We start from the raw sequence: 26,306 nt of genomic DNA on the forward strand, positions 1-26,306 counted from the left end.
AATTGCGGCTATCTTACATAATCTGCGTCTCTTGTTCAGTAAGGGCCTTAATGCCCTGATCATGCAATTTGATATGAGCTCTGTCTTTGACCTAGTTGACCATGGGAAAATGCTACGATGCAATTGGTATTAGGGTAGAGGTGTTGGACTGGTTTCGAGGCTTCCTTATGTCCCGTACCTATCAAGTACGTTTCAACTACGATCTCTCCGATACCTGGAGCAATCCATCTGGCATAGCGCAAGGATCACCACTATCCCCATTGCTTTTCAATGTCTATATGTCCTCACTAGGTACGCAATTGACCCAGCTGGGGATAAAATTATTCAGTTACGCAGATGACTTTACGATCATCATTCCATTTACTAACTCTCTCTCGGAAATTACTCCCAAGGCATCAGAAGCACTAAATTTGATGGAGCAATGGATGACTGAATTCAAACTGAAACTTAATTCAGAAAAAACAAAATTTTTTGTAGCTTCACCACACCCGTTTGACACCAAAACACTGCTATGCATCAATAAACTTAGTTATCCTATTCAGTCTACTATGAAGGTATTGGGTGTAACCCTAGACCAGTGCTTAACCATGAAGGACCAGGTAGACTCCTTAATTAGAAAGGGTTTTCTCACTCTCTGGAAACTTCGATCCATTAGAGCATATTTTGATACGTCAGCATTTAGAATCCTGGTACAATCCCTTGTACTGAGTCAACTTGATTACTATAACATCGCCTATTTAGCAATTTCCCAAAAGAATATGCGACGATTACAATTAGTGCAAAATGCAGCGGTCAAACTGATTTTCGGGCTGACGAAGTTTGATCATGTGACACCTTACTGCTGACAGCTGCATTGGCTACCGATGGAGGCATGCGTAAAGTTTAAGTTCGCCTGTTTCTGCTTTAAAGTACTATATGGTCTAGCCCCTAAATACATAATTGACCTTTTCTCCTTCTCAGCCAATAGACATAAGAGAAGTTCACATTTGAACTTCGTTTCCCCTCCAGTTAGAGGATGTAAACTCAAAAGACACCATCAACACCTTTTCTCACATCAGGCAGCATTATGGGGTAAAGATCTAGAACAATTACTTACGCTTACTACTTATGGGGAATTCAGAAAATGCCTAAAAACATATCTGTTCCTGAAATATCTAGGCAGCTGACCCATACAACTCTCTCTCCTCAATAACTGATCCCTTGAGCTGTTAATCACTAGCTTCCACCCTGTAAGCTCAATCTATTTGTACCATCTTTTAATCTTTGTAAACCGCATAGAACTTCACGTTCCTGCGGTATATAAACTGTTATTATTATAATTATTATTCTGGGTATTTTTGACAAAATCAATTCGTTTAATTTGGATTCAACTATTTTTCCAATTATGTCCCAGAATAAAAAGCCCAAGCATAAAAAGTTCACCCTGTACAGTAGGACTATATCAGCCATAAAAATCCAGAACATTGAGTGCAACCAATAAACAGCATTTGTTTAATAGTTCAGTATAAAAAAAGTTGAAATTGTACTTCAACAAATAAGTAAAAGGCTATTGGAGAGCCAAGACTTGACACAACTGTGTTTTGGCGAAGATGCCTTTGTCAGGAATCATATAGTCATATAATAATTCAAAATGTGTGATCGTGGCACTGAGGTATCCCCAGCATGCACCCAAAAAGAGGGAGAAAAAGCCTCAGACTAATGTAGCAGTATAGAATCAAAAGGTACAAATCAAAACTGCTTTTGATACCTTCACTGGCAAAAATACTCCCTCGCAGAACAGCTCAGGATTAGAAAAGGGCAAAGTCACCCGGAGGTATGTTCAAGGACTTAGCTGACAAAAGATGACTTGAGCTCCAACGCTGTCACTTCTTCTCCAATCTTCTCAACAAGCAACCTTGTTTCACCAATGTTTGGCTCATCAGGGGAACAAATAATACAGCCTTGAAAAGTGCAGCCACACTGAGACCAGCGTGACTGGTCTGGGAGGGTGCAAGTCTTGAGGGGTCATAGATTGGGGGGATCATGGGTTTAGGGAGGCCTGCTGGCAGGAGGGAGTGGCCACCCCTCCTGCCTATCGTTGGAGGGGTTGTTTCAGGGGTTCCAGCAAGAGGGAGTGGCCATCCCTCCTGCCAGGGGACTTTGGGCTAGATTCACTAAGCAAACCGATCGTGTACTAATCGGTCTGCGACCCGATTTTACTCCGATCCAATTCCGATCCATGCATGCAAATGAGGGGAGTGGCATGCAAAGTAGGGAGGAACGTGATTCACTAAAGAAACCTTGCAAACTGACTGGGCTGGTTGATCAACACAAGAAGCGACTGCTAGGGACCAGTCGCAAAGTCCTTCCCAACCCTGCAGCCCATCTCTGACGCTCTGCCCCTTTCATGGAACTTGCAATAAACCAGCAGACATCATTGCTAAAAAAAAAAGCAAGAACAGTGGTCTTCAGCTTGGGCAGATGTCCTTTAAACGGAAACATATACTGTTTAGTCCAGTCAACCTCCGTGTGCTTGGCCAGTCCAAAGTAGCGCCAGTGGAAAAATTCAGTGAGGTTTTGAAGGTATCCGTTGCTAAAAGCAAGATAGGAGACCATTACATAAGATAACAGATGCAGATGCCGCCCTGACTCTCCTACTCTCTGCCGTCCTTCCCCGCAGTGCAAGCCTGTGGTTTTAAAGTGGGGCTGCACTGCGGGGAAGGGCGGCAGAGAGCAGGAGAGTCGGGGCGGCACGAGCAGGGCTCAGCTGAAACGGGCAGAGAGCAGAGCTAGTGAATCTAGCTGGGGCAGTGAATGGCAGTGTCGGCAAAGGGGGAAGAGGCTCCTGCCGCTGGGGTCGCCTTTCCCTGGTTGAACAGGAGAGTTGGGGACCATAAAAAACCCCCAAAAAACAGCAAAAACAGACACAAAATGCATGCGCAGACCGTCTGCAGGGAAAGCAGATGGTCTGCGCATGCGTCAGGATCACACACTAGCTATCCATGCGGTCGGAAGGGGGGCGTTCCTCTGATCGCCCTCATTTTAATTTTTTTGTTTTGTGAATTGGTCGGGCCTGCATGGATCGGCCACGGATCAGGCACGGAAAGGAAGTTAGTGAATCTAGCCCTTTGAGGGGGTTTAGGAGTGGCGGCAGGAGGAATTGGGCCTTCCTTTTGCCACAGACAGTGTTGTGGGAGGGCACTGCTGCTGCTCAGTTGATCACAGCAGGGAGATTCTCTTGCTGTGATCAGCTCAGCAGCAACACGATTCTCTAACCGGCGCCTGTGACATGAGCGGTTAGGCATCTGTCCCTTAGGGTGATGGGCGCCTGTGACATGGGTGGTTAGACGGAGTTAGGCATCTGTCCCTTAGGGCAGACGGATTCTGTATAGGATGCCGGTGTGTGATTCTCAGCCACTTCTTAGGTGGTTGCAGAAACCAGCATCCTATATAGAATTCCCCCCTAAGTTCTACAGTGACAAGGTGTACACACATTCTAAGTTCCTGGCTAGGGTGAAGTCAGATTTCCATCTTAATCAGTTTTTCATCCTGACAATATTTTATTCCAACACCTTACACTCTCAAAGGTAAAAGCACACTGCACAAATTAGATTGTAAGACAGCCTTGGCCTTCTGTTTGGAGAGAACTTAAAGCCTTTAGAAAGTCCCCCCAGTTCTTTGTTATTTTATATTTTTGAGTAAAATAGGATACATACTGCCATCAACAAAAAGTACACTATCTAATTGGCTAGTGGCTAGTAGCCTGCATTTCCTTCAGTTATTTTCCAGGCAAATTTGAGTATCATGTCGGAGCTACGTTAGCATCAGTAGCCCATGAAATCAGCTTCCGTGGTGGAAATATGCAAGGCTGCAACATAGACATCTGTTCATACATTCGCAGACCACTATTGTTTGGAAAAAGACTAAAAAATAGAAATATCCTTTTTAAAAGGTGCCAACAGAAAAGTCAGTGTCTGCCCATTGCAGTGCCCTGTTCATACTTATAAAAGGGGGGAAATCTATATCTGGAGAGTCCCCCACAGTAAGGACTGTATGTTTCTATGTAACTTGCTTTCCTGTTTGTCCTCAGGAAAGAAAACTCTTGAATTTTGCGTACAGCATTTCCTTCTAGCAGCAGTACTTTCATTTTATTTTATTTTACTGCCATCAGGATTTTGTTTAGGATGGCATTTTGATTCTTGTAGGAGTTCAAAATAATATTGGAGACAAAAATAATATGTTTTGTAGACATGGAAGAAAAGGCACCTATAGGAAGCCTAGCCGAGCAAGACCCTGACAAAATAGGCTGGAGTTCTTTACAGCTGCATGAATCTGGACCAAGTGATACCTGCACTGGCCATATTGTTAAAAATGAAAGGTAAAAAAAATTTATATTTATCTTATACATTTCAAGAGGACTTTGCTTTACTGCACTTGCCTTTTATATTGTTTGTTCATTGCTTTAACTGGAAACAAATGCAGATTCTGTGAAATAGATCTGTACATCCCTGAATTATTTTCATGTGAACATTTTCTATTTCTTTCAGATTAGAGGAATCAATCCAAGAAATTCAGGAAACGAAAATTGAAAGCTGTACTCTCGCAGGATCTCCAAGACCCCAAACTTATGGAGCTGAATCTGGTTTTATGCCCTATCATAATTCTGAGAAGTTGCATCCTGAAGAAAACATTCACCTTTTTACTGACAGTTCATGTACCTTTGCTTTGGAGCAGGTTATGGTAAAATCAAATCACCTCTTATTTATTTGTTGTATCTCTTCCTCTTTCTATAGAATGGGTCTTATATAACTATATAGCCCATCCTATTGTTGCATCTAGACTAGATGGGCCATTTGGTCTTTATCTGCCGTCATGTTTCTATGTTTCTATCTGTATTTGAAAATAGTTAGTAGAAATATTATGTGCACTCATACTTCCAAAAGTACCTTAGAATATGAGAATAGAAATGCTCTATGTCCGCTGTGGTCCTGTAGGATATATTTTGCATAGTGCCGTCCAGTCATTTCAGACTGAGGCAAATGTACACTTTTCAGCCTGTGCCATGTTAGTAAAAACAAAAAGGGATGAATGGGACAATGGTTTATTCATAAATATCTTTCCAAAACTGGACATGTGGTTGCTTCTTTACTTTCTCAGAGGACTACCCAAAGGACTTCAAACTAGTATCAGTCCTGTCACTAACTGCTTACCATAAGCACTATGTAACTGTGTTCCAGATTGGAGTAATTTACTAGACTTAATTTAGCAAAGGCCAATTGCTGTCACATATCGTATGCTGCCAGATTTTTAATCATATTCCAGAGAAAATGATTTATAAGAAAACAAGACACAGGAACTATGAAATAATATGGTTTCCATCTTAAAAATTTAGATAATCATGCAGAAAGATTTTACAGATAAAGACAGTATAGAAAACAAAATTTGTTTAAGCAGAAACAGTCATTAACCTTTCAGTAGCTGAAAAAAATATAAATTTGAAATTCCAGCCTCCCAGCAAAAAAAGTGATTGAAGAATTGGTATCTAAATTCACCCCTAGGCCTCTAATATGCCAAACCCCCATTCCATTGCGGTATTACTTTCTCCTCTTCGGCCCGTCATATGACATCTTTAGCAGCTCCCTGTTGACAGTATACTACAAGTGTCTATAAATGAGTGACAGTAACTTATAGTAAAATATTTTTATTTAAAATATTAATTTTATGTTGCATCTTTGTTAAAAATAAATAAAATCAACAAAAGGATTGGATAGGAATGCTTAAAAATCCAGACTCTTGAGAATAAAAAACAAGTATGTAGTAGTATTCCTTAAATTAGCATTACCAAAGATATCCCAGTCTGCATTGAGCCTATTGTATAATTTTTTTTTAATTTTTATTTTTTGAATAGCACGAAGAAGAACATTCAGAAGCAATAGAATACAAGAACTTAATAGCAGACTTGGATCAGACCACAGGTACATTACTGCTCTTAATTTACTCATGACTTCTGTTTGGTTTGTGATTTCATTATCTGGTTTTGCTGCCGTCATAGACTCCGTACTTGATTAAAGCTGGAATAAAGGATAGTTTTCTGTGACCTGTGCCAGAAGTGGTGTGTAGTAAATTCTTGTGCTTTGCTTCTTTTTATTAGGTATTTTTGACACAAAAATTCTGAGCGCCATTGTGTAGGGTCAGTTTGTTCTGTCCATCCATCCATTAGTACACATCTTTGCCCATGTTCAAACGAACAAATATTTATGGAGTAGGCAAAATAAAGTACAAGGCGTAGAAGGGCAGCATACTAGTGACACTCTCCCCACATACACCTTCACGTACACACGCTTTCTCTCGCTCTCCCTGCTCTCTTATCTCCCCCCCCCCCCTACACAGCAAGCATTTTTTGTAGAATACTAACTTAATGTGGATCTCATGCCTAACTTTGGGCACTGGATTTATGCATGCTAATACCTGATGCAATGCTTGTGCCCAGATTAGGCGTGGAAATGACATAATTCTGTGACATCATGTCTAAATCCAGTTTACAGAAAAGTTACACTTGTAACTGCTAATTAATGCCAATTAATGTTAAGGCCAATATTGTTACTTTCATTTTCATTTAAGTGCCAATTTAGCACTAATTATATTACAGTACATGTGTAGCTGACTCTTGTATAACTGGGTGCATAACTGGCCAACTAAATTTAGGCACCATTTATTGAAGTTGGGAGAGAACTACACAAGGATCTGCTTTATAAGATGAGCTGTATAAATAATCTGTAGTGTCAAACAAAGCCTCTTTCTCTTGCTGTCAGAAAGTGTTAGGTGAGTTAGTATAAGCTGCTTTCTTATGGAGTGTTGCTACTATCTGGGTTTTTGCCAGGTACTAGTAACCTGGATTGGTCACTATGAGGATGGGCTATTGAGGTTGGTAACATGAAATGTTGCTACTTTTGGGGGTTTTGTCAGGTATTACTGACCTGGATTAGCTAGCGTGAGGATGGGCTACTGTGCGAGATCAACCATTTATCTGACCCAGTAAGGCTATTCTAATGTTTATGTTTATTAAAATTTGATATTCCGCTAAATCTCTCACAAGTTCTCAGCGGATCACATAAAATACAAATTATACTTTAAAATAACTCAGATACATATATATCGTATTTCCCCATGTATAGCCTATACATGGGTTTTACAATCTGAAGCCGTGGGTGTGGCTTCCTTAAATGGGGTGGCCTTTCTAAAGCCGCCCCATTAGTAGAGCAGTCCCCCGTACTGCGAGTCCCAAGTACCGGGAGCTCCCTTCTGGTTGACTGCCGGCTGCCTCCTGCAATGTCGCAGTCACGGTGCAGGGCAAGAGCGATCACTTCAGCATCCAACCAGCCCCGCACTGCTTCCTCAATGCTTGCCGTCAGTTCTCGCGGGATTCATGAATCTCACAAGTCCTGCGAGAATTGACGCAGGCATTGAGGAAGCAGCGCAGGGCCGGCTGGATGCTGAAGAGATCGCTCTTGCCCTGCACTATGGCCACGACATTGAAGGAGGCAGCCGGCAAGGTATTTACCAGGAGGGTGGGGGGGGGAGGGATGTATAGGCCACCCCCATATGGTTTTAAAACTCTTAGATAAGCTGTGGCTAGTAACATGGGGCAGCTTATCTAAGAGTTTTAAAACTTAAATCGGCATTTTCTGCGTTCTGTACATGGGGAAATAAGGTAATATAAAAGAACTCCATTATATATAGAAAAGACCTAAACTCACACTCATTCAAGATACAATCAAACTCGCTCATACGTCCCCCCCAAAAAAAAACACTACAGGTCAAATTGCCTATTCACACTTCAGATTAATGAATATGTTCATCTGGAATAGAATCAATACCAAAAGCCTCTTGAAAGAAATATGTTTTCACTAATTTTTTTGAACGTCTTATGATTTAATTCCATACGAATCTCTTGTGGCAGCTGATTCCACTGGAGCTAAATAGAAGAAGGCTTTATTACGTGTCAATTCCCATTTTGTTCTAGATACTGATGGAATAACTAATCTATTATCTTGCAAAGATCTTAGTGTCCTTCTTGGTGTATAAGGAATAGTAAATGAATGCAAATAGCAAGGTTCAGAAAGTATATAATGCCTTCTGGGGTTAATAGCAGTACTTTGAACCTAATTCTATAAGCGACCGGTAACCAATGGTATTTTAAGAAAAGGGGAGTGACTTTATCAAATTTACTTTTATGCCCCAACAACCTAAGTGCCACATTCTTTAATGTTTGCAAACGCCAGCAAAAACAATATTACAGTAATCTAGTCTTGATACAAAGAACACATGAATTAAAGTATGAAAATCGTTATTCTCGAATAGCCCCCTGACAATTCTTAGTGATCTCAAGGTATAAAAACCTTTCTTTATACCTGATCCGCAAAAGTTAATTGTGTATCCACAATTACACCTAGATATTTAAATTTCTCAACTAGTTGAATATTTGTCCCATCCAAATTTGGTGCTGGAATATGACCTGTTAGCCAACAAGAATAACTTTTACCAAAATTCACTATTTTCTTTACATGTGGAATCTGAAATATTGGATTTTCATAGCTGGTTTTCTCAACAGTGCATCTTGTCACAAATGACTATCCAAAGGAGGAAGATACTATCATTTTGACACTGGTGGAAATCCCAGTAGCCTCTATGGATGGGTACCACGATTCAGATGCTGCACTGCCTCTTGGATCAGAGCATATGTTGATAGCTCCAATGATTATTAGTCCAGTTTGTTCAGAGTTATCTGAAGGACAGAGGTAAGAAACAAATCTAACAGAAAAATTATCATTGGATTTTTCAAAAAATGAAACAGAGAATAATTTTGTAGATGTTTTTGTTATCTATAGCCTTTTATTATTTTCACATGCAGAAAGCCATTGACTAAGACACCAGTATGAGTTAATCAGACCAAAGTGCAAAACTTCATACAACTTCCCATAACTTATTGATGATATACATATATGAGGTTAATATGAAAAAAGACTAATAAATCAAGAAATGATGTAGAGTTGAGCAGTCAAGAAAATATTTGTGCAATCTTGATAGTACTTGTTACTTCAGAGTGGGAACAGTCAGAGGCGTACCCCCAGGATGAAGCACCCTCCCTTCATCCAACCAGTGGGGTTACATTGAGTGGTCATGGGGCTGTAGTCCACATGTGTGCAGCCAACAGCTCTGCTGGTTCTCTGTCGCAGAAAAGGAAATTGATGTCAGAAGGAACAGGGTCAGTAGACTATGGTCCCGCAACCACTCCACGCGTCCCTACCATCACCCCACCCTTGGTATGCTAGAGAAAATAGGCACAACCACATTTCCAGTGCAATAGGTGAAACATTCTAGTCAGTAGGATTATTTCCCCATAGCCGCATGCTGCTGCACAAGGAATCCACTTCGGAATTTTCACTCTGCCTCTGTTGTACTTCACTAGGCTCTCTAGCTCCACCTTCAGATTTTTCCTCCTACATGGTGGTTTTTTTCCTGCTCTCCCCATTTTATTATTTTAACTTGATGTGATTTCATCCCCATTTTGGGTAATTTAGTGCTTGGAGCGATTTTGAAGCTCTGCCTGCTTGAGAATTCACAGACTTCGGTCTGTAGCTGACAGACCAATTCCACTGGATACCTGTTAGCCAGCCTGCATAGTTTCTCTGGAGCTCAGGGCCGTCCATGAGGTGGTCTCACCTACTGTTAATCAGGGATAGAGCGTAGGCTGTTAGGTGCCCTTAGGAGGCTCAGCTGGGACTCGCAGGGTGTTGGCTGCATCGTCGTGCATCCGCCTGTCCCAGTGCACATCCATTAGTCCGCAGGGGTGGAGTAGTAGTCAGACATAGGAGTGTGACTGACAGTCCGAAGATCAGCTTTTTGTAGAAACTTTCCCAGCATTGTGGCAGTGAAATTTCTCATCCAGCTACTGTGAGAGAGCTGAAAGCAAGTTGCAGCACATCCTGTCAGATCACAGTGAGTTCACAGGCTAACAGCCTGTGAGAGACAATGGGTGAGATTGGAAAAGTGGGGTTTTGAAGGTTTCTAGGTGTTCCCCTGTGTTCCCCCTCCTGAAAAATCCTTAAATCACAAATTTTACAGTTTGGGAAGTGTGAAAAATATTGGTGATTCTTTTTTAGTTTATTATATGGTAGTTTTGCTTCTATATCTATTTTGTTGTTAAAAATGCAGCACAGGACCTATGATGACTGCAATCAATAGCCATGCCACATCATCTGCTAATCAGTCAAATACCTCAGAATGCGAAATCACAGCATCTGTAATGCCAGTATTTGAGCTTGGGCCAATATCCAGGAAAAGAATTGCCTGCAAACCTGAAGAAAATGATGTGCCTCAAGTCAAGAAAAAAGAATCCTATTTCATCAAGGATGGTTGTGAGGTAAATAGCCAGGAAGGGAGCAAAAATGATCAAGGGCAAATATTCAGTCTAAAGGTTTCGGAATTAAAATCTACAGGGGTATTAATCCTTAATGTATTGCAAAGTTTTTGGGAATTGCCTGTTCAGAAATAACTTCCCAAGTTTTCAGCAGTGCTCTTCTGCATTCAGCATGCTTTCTGCTGAATATATATACATATATGGGAACTACCTATTATTTTTATAGATAACTTAGATTTAGGAGCATGTTTTCTAACTCTCTGCTCTGGGGCAAGGACCACCTATGGTTTTTACCTGTTTGCTTTCACTTTGGAACACATGCACTTCCATTTTGTTTATATAGGTTTTTGCATAAAAACATAAAAACCTGACAGCAGATAAAGACTAAATGGCCCATCCAGTCTGCCCATCCACAGCATCCACTATCTCTTCCTCCTCCTAAGAGATCCCCAAAAAGGAAAAAAGGTTGATTCTAATATAAACTGGGGGATTTTATATTCAAGTGACCTGCCTTGTACCCAGCCCTCCTTTCCTCACTCCTTTTTTCCTTCTTTCCCTTTCTACTCAGCCCCTGATGCCCACTACAGACCTGCCTGAAGCCCTAGTGATCCAGCGGTAAGCTGGGACAGGAGCAATCCTTCCCGCATCATATCTCAGCCAACTCTAAACCACCCCGCCTTCCTGACCCTTGCAGATCTTACCTAGCAGTGAAGTGGGGAAGAAACGATCTTCCTAAGTTCCTGCCCCATAAGAGCTGCAATCAAAAATGCCTGCCAAAAGTTCTGTTGTAACAGGAACTCGCTGCAGACATTTTTGATCACGGCTCTCATGAGGCAGGAGTATAGGAAGATCGCATCTGCCACACTTCACCACTAGACTACCAGGGCTTTATAGGTAAAGTCTCTAGGGGTCAGGGAGGCGGGGTGATTTAGAGTCGGCTGGGACAGGACTCTCAGGAAGGATCACTCTTGTTTCAGCTCGCCTCTGGACCACCAGGGCTTCAGGCAGGTCCGGTCAGGGGCAGAGGGTGGGTGCAGACCCAAGGACCAGAATATAAACTGAGACCTCCATTTTTTTACCCAAAATCTCAGTTTATATTTAAGTATATACAGTACATTGCCAAACCTTGTATACTTTAGTCATACTGAGGCAATGACTATTATATATACATTAATCATTTTGAAAGTTGCCTCTTGGGCTATATTGGAGACTATATGGACAAAAGGGAGACTTCCAACACATCTGGTGGTCTAGTCTAGAGAATGACATGGGGACAAATTTATCCCCGTCCTTGCGGGAACTCATTTTCCCGTCCTGTTCCTGCGAGTTCTTTTCCTGCCCCTGCCCCATTCCTGCAAGCTCCGTCCTCATCTGCACAAGCCTCAAACACTTTAGAATCGTAAGTGTTTGAGGCTTGTGTAGTTAAGGCAGAGCTTACAGCTCCCAGGGCAGTAGTTTGGGTGGATTGGAGGCAGAGTCAGATATATACATTCACTCAGATTTATGAGATGGATTCTGTGTTAGGGAAATGCTTCACACGAGCGTGGAGTGTGTTTTGGAACTCCCACAGCAAGAAGCTGCATATTGAACTTTTAACTTACTTGTCTGATGGGGGAGGTGGGTTTGGAAGGGGAGGGAGTTATCTTTAAAACACCACAAACAAACATAGGCATATTCATTATGTACATAGGCATATTCATTACTTCAACTCTGTTTGGAGTTCTATAGATTAATTGGGTTGTTGGGTTTTTTCTTATGGCTGCTTAATAAAAATGATTTAAACATTAATTAAATTATCCCCAATGCAAAGAAAATCTTTGGACCTCGGCAATGATATTCAGTTATCTGTGTCATGATCCCTAATTAAATAATATAATTCCTTGGTATGGCCAGGCTCCCTCTTCTACATTGTAAACTGCATTGAACTCCTTCTGGGGCGTATTAGTGATCCATAAATACTAATGTAATGTATAAAATTCCACCAGCTTATGAACATTTTCTTGTTTGTCAATGTAGGATACACCAATGGAATCAACAAGCAATCAAAACTGTGAAAGTAAGTAGATTCTCTTGCCTTTTTGCATAGAGTTTTTGAACACATTTCAAAACTGCCAGATTTGTAATATGTGTACTGGAGGATATGGCAGGTGATGCATGCAAAGGAAAACATCTTAGGGGATAATTTATTCATAGCATCTATTGTAAAAAAAATTGCTTCTGCAGTAAATTTTTTGTGCTATTAGTAAACAACTTCTTAATGAGCAAGGATTAAAACAGTTTTGTAAGCTTGAACCTTCTGCTAGAGAGAGTCTCTGGCAGGCAGAGCAGGGTCTGGCTTAGTCTCCATTCCCTCCCACCCACCTGCCTACCCCTAGTTCATTTTTTTACTTATAGTCTTAATTTATAGTCAGTTATTCTAATTAGGACAACAGAACTCTTTATTACATATTCTTATTATATTTCTCTACCTGCTAAGAATCAAACGCTAAATAAGCATACAATATAATCCTAAGGCTCTCTAAGAACAAACACTAAATATAATATAAGTAAAGTTTAATTAATTAATCAGCTCTATAATAAGATGCAGACTGTAGTCCAGCAGCAAGAGGGGTGCTATCCAGTCTTTTGCACAGAGTGTCACATGTATGATTTTCTCCTGGTTGGCGAGAAGTTATATGTGTGTGCTCATTGCAAAGAGAATAAGTATGTTCCCTTGAGGTTAGATTAGCAGACTTGGAGGAGCTGAGGGAGACAGAGAAGTACATAGAGGAAACCTACAGGGATGTTGTAGAGAAGTCCCACCTCCAGTCTAGTGTTTCATCTCAGCCCGCGAACCGGATCTTGCAGAAAACCACATACTTTTTTCTTCTGCTCATCCAACTTGGCGGAAGAATACGGAGCCCCCTTCAGTTTTCATTTCTGCAAGCAAACTGTGCAGAAATGCTTCTGATCTGCTATGCTTGTTTTTGTGTTTAAGTTCATCTTTTTCTTGGTGGCTTTGGTGCCTTGAGATCCCTTTGGAGGGGATGTCTGCCTGGGAAAGGAAGCAGTATCCGTGGAGCCAGACTGCAGCTTCACAGGTCAAGCTTCGGGTGGACCTGTAGAGCCAGCCTGCTTTGTGTCGCCGTCAGAGCTTGGGGTCCTTCCCCCAGGGAGCATGCTTACCTTCTGCCTCTGTCAGATGTTTAAGCACAGGCTGTATCGCCCTGAGTAAGAGCCCTCAGGGTATCAGGGTACAGGCTGTGTTTTCCCACTTCAGTCGCATGGAGAGGTTTCAAAGGGGCGGAAGTTTCGGTTGGGGGTCTATCCAACTGGCAGCCTGAAGAGCCTGAAGATTGGACCGTTTGAAGAAAATTTGAGGCAGAAATTCCTTTCCCTTCGCTTCAGATGCACAGACAAGTGGTATCAAATATAATAAATCCAATCCAAATGTGATTACAACCCCATTGCTTCCTATAGGAGAATCAGGGGGAGATCTAAAAACAGGGTTTTCAGCACTATCTGTTGGTAGGGTTCAGGTCTCACACCTCCAAAAACCCTAAATCGCTATTTGTGTTTCTGTATCGCCTCCATTTTTGGCGCAAAATTTCTGGTGGCAGCCATCTTGGACTTTTTTTCAGCTGCTTGTGATTGCTTTCCCCTGATAGGAACTATTCCTGGATGTAAGCCTTTGGTAAGATTATTAAAGTTATAGCTGGAGACAATTAGGCAGGTTGAAAGTGCTAGCATTCCTGAATCCTGTGGAGGATTACTTTCTTCCTTTCCTGTTAAGATGGTGTAGCAATTTGAATTTTAGTTGCCTTTTTTGAAAGATATTCATTTTGCATCAAGATGAAAAATAAAATGTCCAAAAAAGTAACTTTATAGAAATTTTGCCAGAAGACATCCTTCGGAAAAGCCTGTCTTAAGATTGGATCTATTAGTCCCCGAAGACAAGCAGGCATAATATTTTCACATGTGTGTGATGTCATCTATGGAACACGGTGTAAACTCTGCCAAGAGCACTGTCACTTTAAATCTTTATGCAGTGCCCATACCACACGCATGCCAGTGCCTTCCTGGCCGACATTGGCTCACAGGACCATCAGTTCTTAGTTTTCTTTAGAGCCAAGAAACTGTGTCTTTAGTTTCTTCTCAATGAGTCAAACTTAGAAATCTTTTTCTGCCTTCCCATTTTTATTTTATTGCATTTCTTCATCATAATTCATTTTTTTCTAGATTTTTAGTCATTTCCCTCAAATTTAGTTAAATTGTTTTCATTTTTAATTGTTTAGCTTTCAGGCCACTTTGAGACATTTTTCAACCCAGAGAGCGTCAATGGTTTTTGGCATACTTTTCACTCAAGCTCCCTGGGCCATCGAGCTTTTTGACTTTGCATCTGCCATTTTCCCCTCCATGTCAAAGAAGGTGCCAAGCAGATTCTCTCCTCCTAATTGGTGTATTCAGGATCTAGTTCCTGATAATTGAGACATTCGTTGTGACCCACCGCTGCTGCTTATGCAAAAGAGGACACTTAAAGCCTGACAGTTCAACATCGAGCATAGCAGCAGATTTAGGACCCAATGCACAGCCTGTATCAACAGTGGTATTGGTATCAACACTGCATGCACTGACGCCACATAAAGAGCATCAAGCTCTCCAAAGGCAGGACTCAACATCATCTTCCTCCATGCTTCACCTATCAGAGGAGGCAGCAATTAAGAAAGCTGAGAAGTATAAACCTTCTTCTAGGTATGACATGGCGTCATTCTAGGCATTCACCTCCTCACGCACAGTAAGCGTTGATGTACTTTATGTTGCTCTCCATCACTGTAGGTCATGTCTCCTTCCAAGTGTGCCTCAACATTGAGATCTCCCACACCCAAACATGCACCTCAAATTGCTTCCACACCAATGTCTTATTCGATGCTGATGCTGACTCTCCAGAAGGAGATTCAGGCTTTGCTCAAACAAGAGCTTTCGGGACTACTGTAGATGCTTTAAAGGCATCCATTCCTGCCTCAGCCCAGGCTGAGGATACATCAAGGTGTATCCTTGACATCATCCTTGACACAAATAAACTACCGGTAACTGCATTATTAAAATATTATGTAAACCATATAGATACTTTGTGAAGTGCTGTATATTAAGAATAAATTGAACTTGAATTTGAGGCATTGATTGAGAACAAGGTCACGCACTCCTGTTCGACGTTTTGCATGGACCCATTTACCACATGGGCCATCATCAGCAGAGGAGTATTTCCTGTATCAAAGTATTCTTCCATGCCTCGACTCTGTCAATGCTTCTCTTGACGTACACTCCCTAATCCCCTAGAAGGGAATATTTTGAGGAGTCTGATTCACAGATCTCCAACCATCTGATGATGATTTACAAACAGAAGAATTATATAGCAATACCTTTGATCCGCAAAAGAGCATATCCTTTAATGTTTTGTCAGACAAATGAGTCAAGTTCTTCCCATTAAAATAGAGACAAAGTAGGAACCTCATTCAGAGCTTTTTAAGCTTCTTAACTATGAATTACCACCGAATGACTGTATCAAGGTGCTTTTACATAGGGTCATGAGATATACTCTATTTAAAAACTGGGAGACCCCTCTATTAGTCTAGGAAGCTCCTAAAAAAATTGACACAATGTACAGAATACAAAAGTGTCCAGGGTCTGAGAGAACACAATTTCAACATCTCTCTCTTTTTGTGGAATCTGCTCTAAAACACTCAAGTTCTAGGTCTTATGTCTCTGCTCCTTCAGGAAAGGAAGCCAGAACACTAGACTTTTTTGGTAAATCTATTTATCCCAGGACAAACAGGCAGCATATTCTTATGAATGGGTGATGTGACCGACGGAGCCCCGGTACGGACCACTTTAAAAGTGCATCGCCACTTTAAAACTTTATAAGGTTTGCCATAGCCTGAACCGCGCATGCACGAGTGCCTTCCTGCCTGACGTAGGGGGCGTGGTCCCTCAGTTTCTTAGTTTCCGCAGAGCTAAGAAGACGCGTCTTGTCAACGGCTGCTCACACAGCTTTCTGACTTTTTAGTCAGTTTTTGTTTTCCTTTCATTCCTTTAATCTTTTCTTTTTTTTAAAAAAAATGCTTTTTACTTTTTCGCTTTAGTGGGTTCGGCCCGGCGGGGCCTGTTCCAACCCCACAGTCTCGGACTTCAATTTTGCCGAGGCCGTATTTCCCTCAATGTCCCGTCCGCAAACGGGTTTTAAAAAGTACAGACGCTGTGCTCACCCCATTTCCATCGCTGATCTGCACCGCTGGTGCCTCCAGTGCTCGGGGCCTGAGCACCGGCCTGAATCTTGTACCTGTTGTTCATCCCTCCAGAAGCGGACTCTTAAGGACCGTCTAATTCAGCAGTGCCTCATCTTCGGTGTCGCGATGGAGGGTGAGTCAACACCATTACCAACGTCGATGGCATCGCCTAAATCGACACAGCACCATACGACATCGGTGGATCCATCTTCAGTGTTGAATGTTCCAGAAGCCTTCCCCCACCTCTTTGGGTCCTCATGTCAAATTGGCAGTGAGCCAAATCCTGTTGACCTCGAGGAGACCCAAGAAACGCTCGGCTCTAATTTTGGTGAGTGCCTCAACATCAGCCTCCTCATCGCCGGAGCGGAGAATCACACCAAAGGTACCGGTGCATTCTCTTAAGCAGCAGATTAAGGAATTGCAGCAGGAGGAGTTAAGAGAGCAGTTGCAGCTGCTTCTTCCCCACATGTCGACACCTGTCGACACCGGCTCCTCTGGTGCCAGTCAGGTCTGAGCCCTCGACACCGGCAGCGACCTTTCGGGAGTCTCCATTGGTACCGCTTCACCTTACTAAGAAACTGGTATCGGGGACGACCCAACACCGATCATCCTCACAGACATCTCCTGAGACGATGTCGGTAAGATCAGGCAAGGCTTTGAAGAAAATGAAGCATCTCGAGCCTTCAACATCCAGTGCTCGGCACCGACCCCGAACAACTCAAGATTCAGATCTTTGGGGTGATTCTGAATAGGAACCCCTTTTATCTGATGAAGAGGGTTCTTCAGAAGATGATTCTCATCTACAATCTTCTCAAGAGCCTAATCTCAAGTCTGACAAGTCATCTTTTTCCAGATTTCTATGTGAAATGTCTGAGACTCTCTATTCCCCTAGAAGCTGATTCCAAGAAATCTAAGGAGTTTTTAGATGCCTTAGATTATGACCAGCCACTCAAGGAGTTTCTCAAACTTCCCCTATTTGACATTTTAAGGGAGACTTTTTACAAAAACTTAGAAACTCCTCTTACCATCCCTGTGGCTCCTCATAAGTTTGATTCACTATATAGGGTGGTTCCCATACCATGGTTTGACAAATCTCAGCTCCCCCATGAATCCTTCCTGGTGGAGTCAACCCTGAAGAAATCTGCGGGAGCTAGCATGTATGCCTTAGTACCTCCTGGCAGAGAGGGTAAAGCAATGGACCGTTTTGGCAAAAGACTGTTCCAGAATGCTATGCTGGCCAACCTGTCTGGCAACTACGCTTTTCATTTTTCCTTTTACCTAAAGCACTTAGTCAACCAAGTCGCCACCTTTCAAAAATATTTATCTGACTGTAAATTGCCTGCTTTTCAGCATTTCATCTCTAACTTAACTCCAGCTTCGTAAGTACATGGTCCGCTCTATTTATCACGTGCTGCGGCTATGTCAGTGGCTATGCAGCGCCTTGCCTAGCTTAGTGTCAGAGCTTGATGTCAACTATCAGGTTAGGTTGGCTAATGCCCCTTGTTTTGGGGACGAGCTTTTTGGTGCATCTTTGGACACGATTACCCAGAAGTTATCGGCCTATGAGACTAGGTGGGATACTCTGGTAAAGCCCCAAAAGAAGCCTCCACCTTCTCGTCCTTTCAGACAACCCTCTTATCAGAGACGGTTTGCTCAAAGCCTATGACCCCAGCTCAGTCTCAACCCAGAAGACAGAAACAACATCAACCACGTCAGCAACAGCAGGCTGCACCTCCAAAATCTACACAGCCTTTTTGACGTATTTCTTCGGAGCATAGTCATTGTCACCATTCTACAGTCTTTGCCTCAGACTATCAGAGGCCATCTTCAGTTTTTCATAGGTCATTGGGAGCTTATAACATCAGACCTCTGGGTCCTCAACATCATCCGTCAGGGTTACTCCCTCAATTTTCAAACCCTGCCACCAGATCATCATCCAAATGAGTCTGCTTTGGACCCTACACAGTCCTCCCTTCTTCTTCAGGAGTTCAATCCATTCTCCTGCTGAATGCCATCGAGAAAGTTCCCCTCAATCAGCAGGCCCAGAGATTCTACTCCCGTTACTTCTTAGTTCCCAAGAAAACAGGAGGACTGAGACCCATCGTGGATCTCAAAGCTTTCAACAAATTTCTAGTCGAGGCGAAATTCAAGATGCTTTCCCTCGCCCTGCTTTATCCTCTTAATCAGAACGACTGGCTATGCTCCCTAGATCTCAAGGAAGCCTACACACATATCCCAATTCATCTGGCTTCCAGAAAGTATCTTTGTTTCCAAATCAATCACTGTCATTACCAATACAAGGTACTTCCCTTCGGCCTGGCATCTTCTCCCAGAGTCTTCACAAAGTGCCTGATTGTACTGGCTGCATCTCTCCGATCACATGGCCTTCAAGTCTTTCCTTACCTGGACAACTGGTTGATCAAAGCTGTATCTTCTCAAGAAGTGGTTCTGGCAACATCTCAGACCATTTCTTTTTTACAAGTTCTGGATTCGAGATCAACTTCCCCAAGTCAAATCTCATTCCAACTCAATATCTTCAGTTCATTGGGGCAATATTAGACACCACTCTCATGAGAGCGTTTCTTCCTCAGGATTGCCTTCAGGCTTTCATCCGCCTTTGTCAGCAATTGCTTCTTCTGCAATCCATCTCTGCCATACATATGATGGTTCTCCTGGGCCCCATAGCTTCCACTGTCCATATCATACCTCTAGCAAGATTTCATCTTCACACCCCTCAGTGGACCCTTGCCTCTCAATGGTCTAAAGCGATGAATCATCTCTCACAACATATATCTGTAACATCATCTCTTCTGCAGTCGCTTCGTTAGTGAATGACCTCTTCCAATCTCTCCAGAGGTCTTCTTTTCCATTTGCCCCCTCATCACAAGGTCATCACGACAGACGCTTCCCCTTATGCCTGGGGGGGGCTCATATGGACGATCTTCAGACTCAGGGTCTCTGGACCGCCAGGGAGCAGAAATTTCACATCAATTTCCTGGAGCTCAGAGCATTGTTTTATGCCCTCAATGCCTTTCATCATCTTCTCTGCCCCCAAGTCCTCCTCCTTTGCACGGACAATCAAGTAGCGATGTACCACATAAACAAGCAAGGAGGCACAGACTCCTGTTGTGTCAGGGGGCCCAGAAAATCTGTTCTTGGGGCTTTTACTAAGTCGCGGCCTGCCTCTGATGATGCAACTTCATCTTTCCTCAGAGGTGGCGCGACCCATCAAAGGACCCAAGGCTGCCTAAGTGAATCACTGTGCTGCTGCAGGCAAGTACTGAGAACTGCCGGTAGGGGAGCGGAGGGAAGGGGAGGAAGCCACTGTTGGAGGCTGGGAAGCTGCTGAACAAGGGAAAATAAAGGGAGAGATGCTACTGGACCTGGAGGGAGGGAGAAGGAGAGATGCTGCTGGGAGGGGAGGAGGGAACGGAAGAGAGTTACTGCTGGATAGGGGAGGAAAAAAGGAAGGAAACAGCAGGGAGATTAGAGGAGGGGAAGGAGTCAGGGTGGAATGGAGAGATCAGATGAGGGAAGCGGAGAGACAGAAGAATGAGAAAGTAGAGAGAGATTGATGCTGGGAAGGAGGTCAGCTGAGAAATAAGGAGAGAGGGACAAAGAAACTAGATCTGGTGCAGGAGAGATAAAAATGAAGAGAGCAGTGAAACTGGAATGAATCATGTAAAAAGGAGAGAGGGGGCACAGGCTGGATGGAAAGGGGAGAGCGGCATAGAAAGAAGGCAGATACCATATGGAAGGGGAAAAGGGCAGACAGTGGATAGAAGGGTCAGATGCTGGATTGAAGAGATAAAGAGGGCAGATGCTGGAAGGAAGAGAGTGAAAAGAAGATGAAAACAGGAACCAGAGGCAACAAAAGATAGAAAAAATAATTTTATTTCTATTTTGTGATTAGAATATATCAGATTTGAAATATGTATCCTGCTAGAGCTGGTGTTAAACACAACTGGGGACTGCAAAGCCAAGGCAGTGCTTCTTTAGCTTCCAGCTGGCTTACGGCTCTCTCTTACCAGGGGGCAGATGCCCTAGTTGCACTTCCCTAACACTGTTCCTGTCATGTGTGACTGTGGTATTCTGTTAGCATGATATTTCTGGGTAGCATTCTGTAATAATTTGGCTTATTCAGTTTTCTTGATAGTAGAGGGGATATATGTGAAGGGGAGGGGAGACAGGGATTTGTTGATCCTTACTCTGTATTATTTGTATTTATAAAATGACAATTGTACAGAATAATGTTTCTTTTTATACTTTAATAAAATACATTCAATATAAAATCATTACTATTTGAGGCTTGTGTAGATGGGATCAGATGGTTTGTGGGGACGGGGCGGAGACAGTTTTTTTTTATTTCAGTCTTAGTAGTTTGCTGGTCCACAAAATAATTATTTTATTTCCGCCGGTCCATAGGTGTAAAAGGGTTGAAGAACACTGTTTTAGAACATCAGTAGTGTTAATTGATATGTGCTGTTTATCTTGGCTTAGGATTCAGATGTTCCTTGCAAGGGTGATGATCTGTTTGGAGAAAAGATTGAAGAGGTGGCTGATAATATTCAAAAAATACACAGACATCATGACAAATTTGTCTAAGCCTCAAACTTCAGTCTGCTTCTTCTAGAACATGGTTGCCTAACATTGGTCCGCGAGGGCTGCAATCCAGTTGGGTTTTCGAGATTTACCCCAATGAATTTGCATGAGATCTGTTTGCATTCACTACTTCATTGTATGCAAATAGATCTCATACATATTCATTTGGGAAATCCTGAAAACCCGACCTGGCAAGGGCCAAGGTTAGATACCCCTGTTCTAGAAGATATTCTGCTCCATCTAGATGTTCATAATACTACAATACAAAAAGTTGTTATAATGAGCCATCTCCATCATCCTACAGGCCTGCTGGTCAGCTACCCATGCAAAGCAGCAAAAGACACAAAACTTTCAACCTTATTCTCAGTCCAAACAGCAGATTGATTCATTTTTGCCATCATTGAACTATAGTCACAACAGATCAGTGGATAGTTTAAGTTGTCACTCAGAGCTATGCCCCATGCTTGATCAGAAAGCCTCCAATCCACTCATCAAAAGAGTCTCTTTTCAGCTCCCTCCAAAAGGCCCTCCTTCATCAAGACCTCTTGCAATAGAGCCTGTTTCTCTGAAAGAGAGGGGCCATAAGAACATAAGAATTGCCGCTGCTGGGTTAGACCAGTGGTCCATCATGTCCAGCAGTCCGCTCACGCAGCGGCCCTCTGTTCAAAGACCAGCGCCCTAACTGACACTAGCCCTACCAGCGTACGTCCTTGTTCAGCTTTGTCTTGAATCCCTGGAGGGTGTGTTTCCCTATGACAGACTCCGGAAGAGCGTTCCAGTTTTCTACCACTCTCTGGGTAAAGAAGAACGTCCTTATGTTTGTATGGAATCTATCCCCTTTCAACTTTAGAGAGTGCCCTCTCGTTCTCCCTACCTTGGAGAGGGTGAACAACCTGTCATTATCTACTAAGTCTATCCCTTTCAGTATCTTGAATGTTTCGATCATGTCCCCTCTCAATCTCCTCTGTTCGAGGGAGAAGAGGCCCAGTTTCTCTAATCTTTCGCTGTACGGCAGTTCCTCCAACTCCTTAACCATCTTAGTCGCTCTTCTCTGGACTCTTTCGAGTAGTACTGTGTCCTTCTTCATGTACGGCGACCAGTACTGGACGCAGTACTCCAGGTGAGGGTGCAACATGGCCTGGTACAGCGGCATGATAACCTTCTCTGATCTGTTTGTAATCCCCTTCTTTATTATTCTTAGCATTCTGTTCACCCTTTTCGCCGCCGCCACACATTGCGCTGAGGGCTTCATCGAGTTGTCGTTCAAAACTCCCAAGTCCCTTTCCTGGGAGGTCTCTCCAAGTACTGCCCCGGACATCCTGTATTTGTGCATGAGTTGTTGTTACCAACATGCATCACTTTACACTTGTCCACGTTGAACCTCATCTGCCATTGTCGCAGCCCATTCCTCAAGCCTGATTATGTCACATTGTAGATCTTCGCAATCCCCCTGCATCTTCACTACTCTGAATAACTTTGTATCATCTGCAAATTTTAGCACCTCGCTCGTCATACCTATGTCCAGATCGTTTATGAAGATGTTGAAGAGCATGGGTCCAAGCACTGAGCCCTGCGGCACCCCCGCTGGTGACGCTCTTCCAGTCCGAGTATTCTCCATTTACCCCCACTTTCTGTTTCCTATGCTCCATAAGAACATAAGAGGTACCATCTCCGGAACAGACCCTAGGTCCATCAAATCCGGCGATCCGTACACGCAGAGTCCCCGCCAGGTGTACCCTGGCATAGTTTTAGTCCCCATATCACTCCAAGCTTCTCCTAAGGAGATGTGCATCTAGCTTACCCTTACCTATGTCACCTTTTGCCACTCATAAGGAGATGTACATCTAACTTACCCTTAATTTCTAGAACGGTGGATTCCGCAATTACCTCTTCTTAGAGAGCATTCCAGGTGTCCACTACTCGTTGCGTGAAGCAGAACTTCCTGATATTTGTCCTGAACTTGTTCCACCTTAGCTTCAGTCCATGTCCTCTTGTCCGTGTCACATTGGACATTGTAAATAATTTTTTTTCCCGCTCTATTTTGTTGATTCCTTTCAGAATTTTGAAAGTCCAGCCAGTTTTTAATCCACGTGAGTATTTCACCCTCGATTCCATGGCTCGCAATTTTCCAAAGTAGTCGTTCATGTGGAACCTTGTCAGATGCCTTCTGAAAAATCAGATATACAATGTCGACCGGTTCATCTTTGTCTATCTGCCTGTTTACTTCCTTGAAGAAGTACAGCAAGTTTGTCAAACAAGATCTGCCTTTGCTGAAACCGTGCTGGCTGGTCCTCATCAGACTGTGTCCGTCAAGGTGATCAGTGATGCAGTCCTTTATCAGCGCCTCTACCATTTTTCCCGGTACCGAGGTCATACTCACTGGCCTGTAGTTTCCCGGGTCTCCCATTGAACCTTTTTTGAAGATTGGCATAACATTCGCCACCTTCCAGTCCTCCGGAATCTTTCCCGTTTTGATCGACAGATTGGCTATTAGTTGAAGCAGCTCAGCTATGGTCCCTTTCAGTTCCTTGATGACCCTCGGATGGATGCCATCCGGTCCTGGGGATTTATCGCTCTTGAGCCTATCAATCTGCCTGCACACTTCTTCTAGACTGACCGTTAATCCTATCAGTTTCCCGTTTTCACTTCCAGCATATAGCCTGATGGGTTCTGGTATTTTGTGTATATCCTCTTCAGTAAATACAGATGAAAAAAATATGTTCAACTCAAAGTATTTCCTAATACCAAAAAGACTAGAGGCCTTTGATCTATTCTAGACCTCCAAGCCCTAAACAAATTTTTGCTGAAGAAGTTTTGCATGATCTCTCTGGGAATCCTACCCCTGCTTGGAAAAGAAGACTGGCTTTGCTCTCTAGATCTCAAAGAAGCCTACATTCAAATGCACAGGGAGGAGCCTAAGGTCCTAATTGGCTCAGACATCGGACCTTAGGCCCCTCCTGTGTATCACATGGGATACAGAGGGAGGAGCCCTCATGCCAATTTTCTCTCATGGGGGATGGGGATGTCATGGCAGGAGGGAGTGAGCATCCCTCCTGCCAATTTTCTCTCTTGGGGGGGGAATTCCCAGTGCTGTGCTTGTCATGGGTTATTGGGGAGGGTTGTCATCGACGGTGGGGGACTTTTTTTCTTTTTTATGGGACAGGTATTTTGTGTGTGTAACACACGCAAAATATCTGTGCCATTAAAAACAATTTAAAAAAACAGGCAGACTTGTCGATTTTTTTCCAATAGCCATAACCCCTGGGGTGGTTTTATTTTTTCTGCATGGCTACTTTGCATGGGGTTTTAGTTAATTTGCATGGCCGGATCGGAAAATGGGCAATTGAGAGGAAAAACATGCAGTGAGCCATTTTGTGAATCGGGTCAGTAAAAGCGATCGTCACTAAAGCTGTGAAAACAAGTTTAGTGACGATCGCTGACTTTAGTGTATCTAGCCCAGAGCAGTCTTTCGAACACATCCAATATTCCTCCCTAAAGTAGTCTCAGAATTCCATCTCACCAATCCATTGTTTTGCCTGTTTTCTTTCCAAAGCCACATTCTCATACTGGGGAAGCAGCCCTTCACACCTTGGACTGCAAACATGCTCTAGTATACTACCTGAACTACAAAAAAGGGCCTTCCCGGCTCTTTGTTGCCTTTGATCCTAATAAGCTATCTCCTTTGTGTATACTCTGGATGAGTTGAAGCTACAAGACCATGTGACAGCCCACAATGTCTAGGCTATGACTGTCTAGGTAGCTCATGTTTGCTCTGCATCTTTTGAAGAAATCTGCAAAGCGACAACTTGGTTCTCAAGCCACATGTTTACTTCTCACTACTTACTGTTTAGAGCACAATTCCAGAAGAGACGGTTCAGGCAAGCATTTCTGTACAATCTATTCTTTACTTAAAGCCAACTTTCCCTCCATCCTTGTGGAGTTTCACCAGGCTCCTATATATTCAGTGTTCAACTTCTTCCCGACTAGAGAATGACATGGTGACTGTTACCGTGGGTAACCTGCAGGAACAGGGGGGGAGGGGAAGACTGGTTGCCACAGGTACGGAGAGAAGGCCATTCACTGCCCCATGGAGCGGTGAATGGCCTTGTCTCCGCAGTGAAGTATATACCACGAGTTGCCTCCCTTCCCACCCCTCCCAGTCAGCAGCCCTCCTCAGCACGATTGCGTATCCAGCATCTCCATCTCACCATCGCAGGTGCAACAGCAAGCCTCCCTATTACGGGTCCATCCTTGCACCCTCGCTCCCTCCCGATGGCGGACGGCAAAAAAAAAAACCAACCCAAAAAACAACAAACCTGCGAGTGACTCTCCCAGGGTGGGCCTACCAGCCAGTTGGAAGCATCCTACATGCAGGGCTGCTCGGACTGGAACCTTCTTGACGCCAAGTCCCTCCTTCTGATGTAACTTCCTGCAGTCCTGCATGCAGGAAGCTTATGTTCCAGCAGGCTGGTAGGCATGAAGGGGCTGACCCAGGAAAGTCGCACTCATAAGAACATAAAAATAGCCTTACTGGGTCAGGCCAATGGTCTATCAAGCCCAGTAGCCCGTTCTCACGGTGGCTAATCCAGGTCACTAGTACCTGGCCAAAACCCAATATGTAGCAATATTCCATGCTACCAATACAGGGCAAGCAGTGGCTTCCCCCATGCCTTTCTCAATAACAGACTATGGACTTTTCCTCCAGGAATTTTTCCAAACCTTTCTTAAAATCAGCTACATTATCTGCTCTTACCACATCCTCTGGCAATGTGTTCCAGAGCTTAACTATTCTCTGAGTGAAAAAAAATTTCCTCCTATTGGTTTTAAGAGCACTACCTTGTAACTTCATCGAGTGTCCCCTAATCTTAGTAATTTTGATGGAGTGAAAAATCGATCCACTTGTACCCGTTCTACTACACTCAGGATTTTGTAGACTTCACTCATATCTCCCCTCAGCCATCTCTTTTCCAAGCTGAAGAGCCCTAACTGTTTTAGTCTTTCCTCATACAAGAGGAGTTCCATCCCCTTTATCATCTTGGTCG

General features: G+C 43.2%; 1 protein-coding gene across 3 annotated transcripts in view; it reads left to right on the plus strand.

The window, feature by feature from the left end:
* BDP1 (B double prime 1, subunit of RNA polymerase III transcription initiation factor IIIB) overlaps nt 1-26,306 on the plus strand; it is a 324,783-nt gene that overhangs the window by 273,024 nt on the left and 25,453 nt on the right. For all 3 annotated transcript variants that reach the window (XR_004537715.1, XM_033928971.1, XM_033928981.1), the window contains exons 32-37: nt 4,228-4,357; nt 4,527-4,719; nt 5,888-5,954; nt 8,591-8,777; nt 10,195-10,402; nt 12,416-12,455. Coding sequence is in view for 2 of the 3 variants with exons in the window: in XM_033928971.1 (XP_033784862.1) it covers nt 4,228-4,357; nt 4,527-4,719; nt 5,888-5,954; nt 8,591-8,777; nt 10,195-10,402; nt 12,416-12,455 (825 nt within the window). In the remaining variant the exon portion in view is untranslated. The remainder of the gene's footprint in view (nt 1-4,227; nt 4,358-4,526; nt 4,720-5,887; nt 5,955-8,590; nt 8,778-10,194; nt 10,403-12,415; nt 12,456-26,306) is intronic.

This window comes from Geotrypetes seraphini, chromosome 1 (assembly GCF_902459505.1).
Source record: "Geotrypetes seraphini chromosome 1, aGeoSer1.1, whole genome shotgun sequence".
NCBI lineage: Eukaryota > Metazoa > Chordata > Amphibia > Gymnophiona > Dermophiidae > Geotrypetes > Geotrypetes seraphini.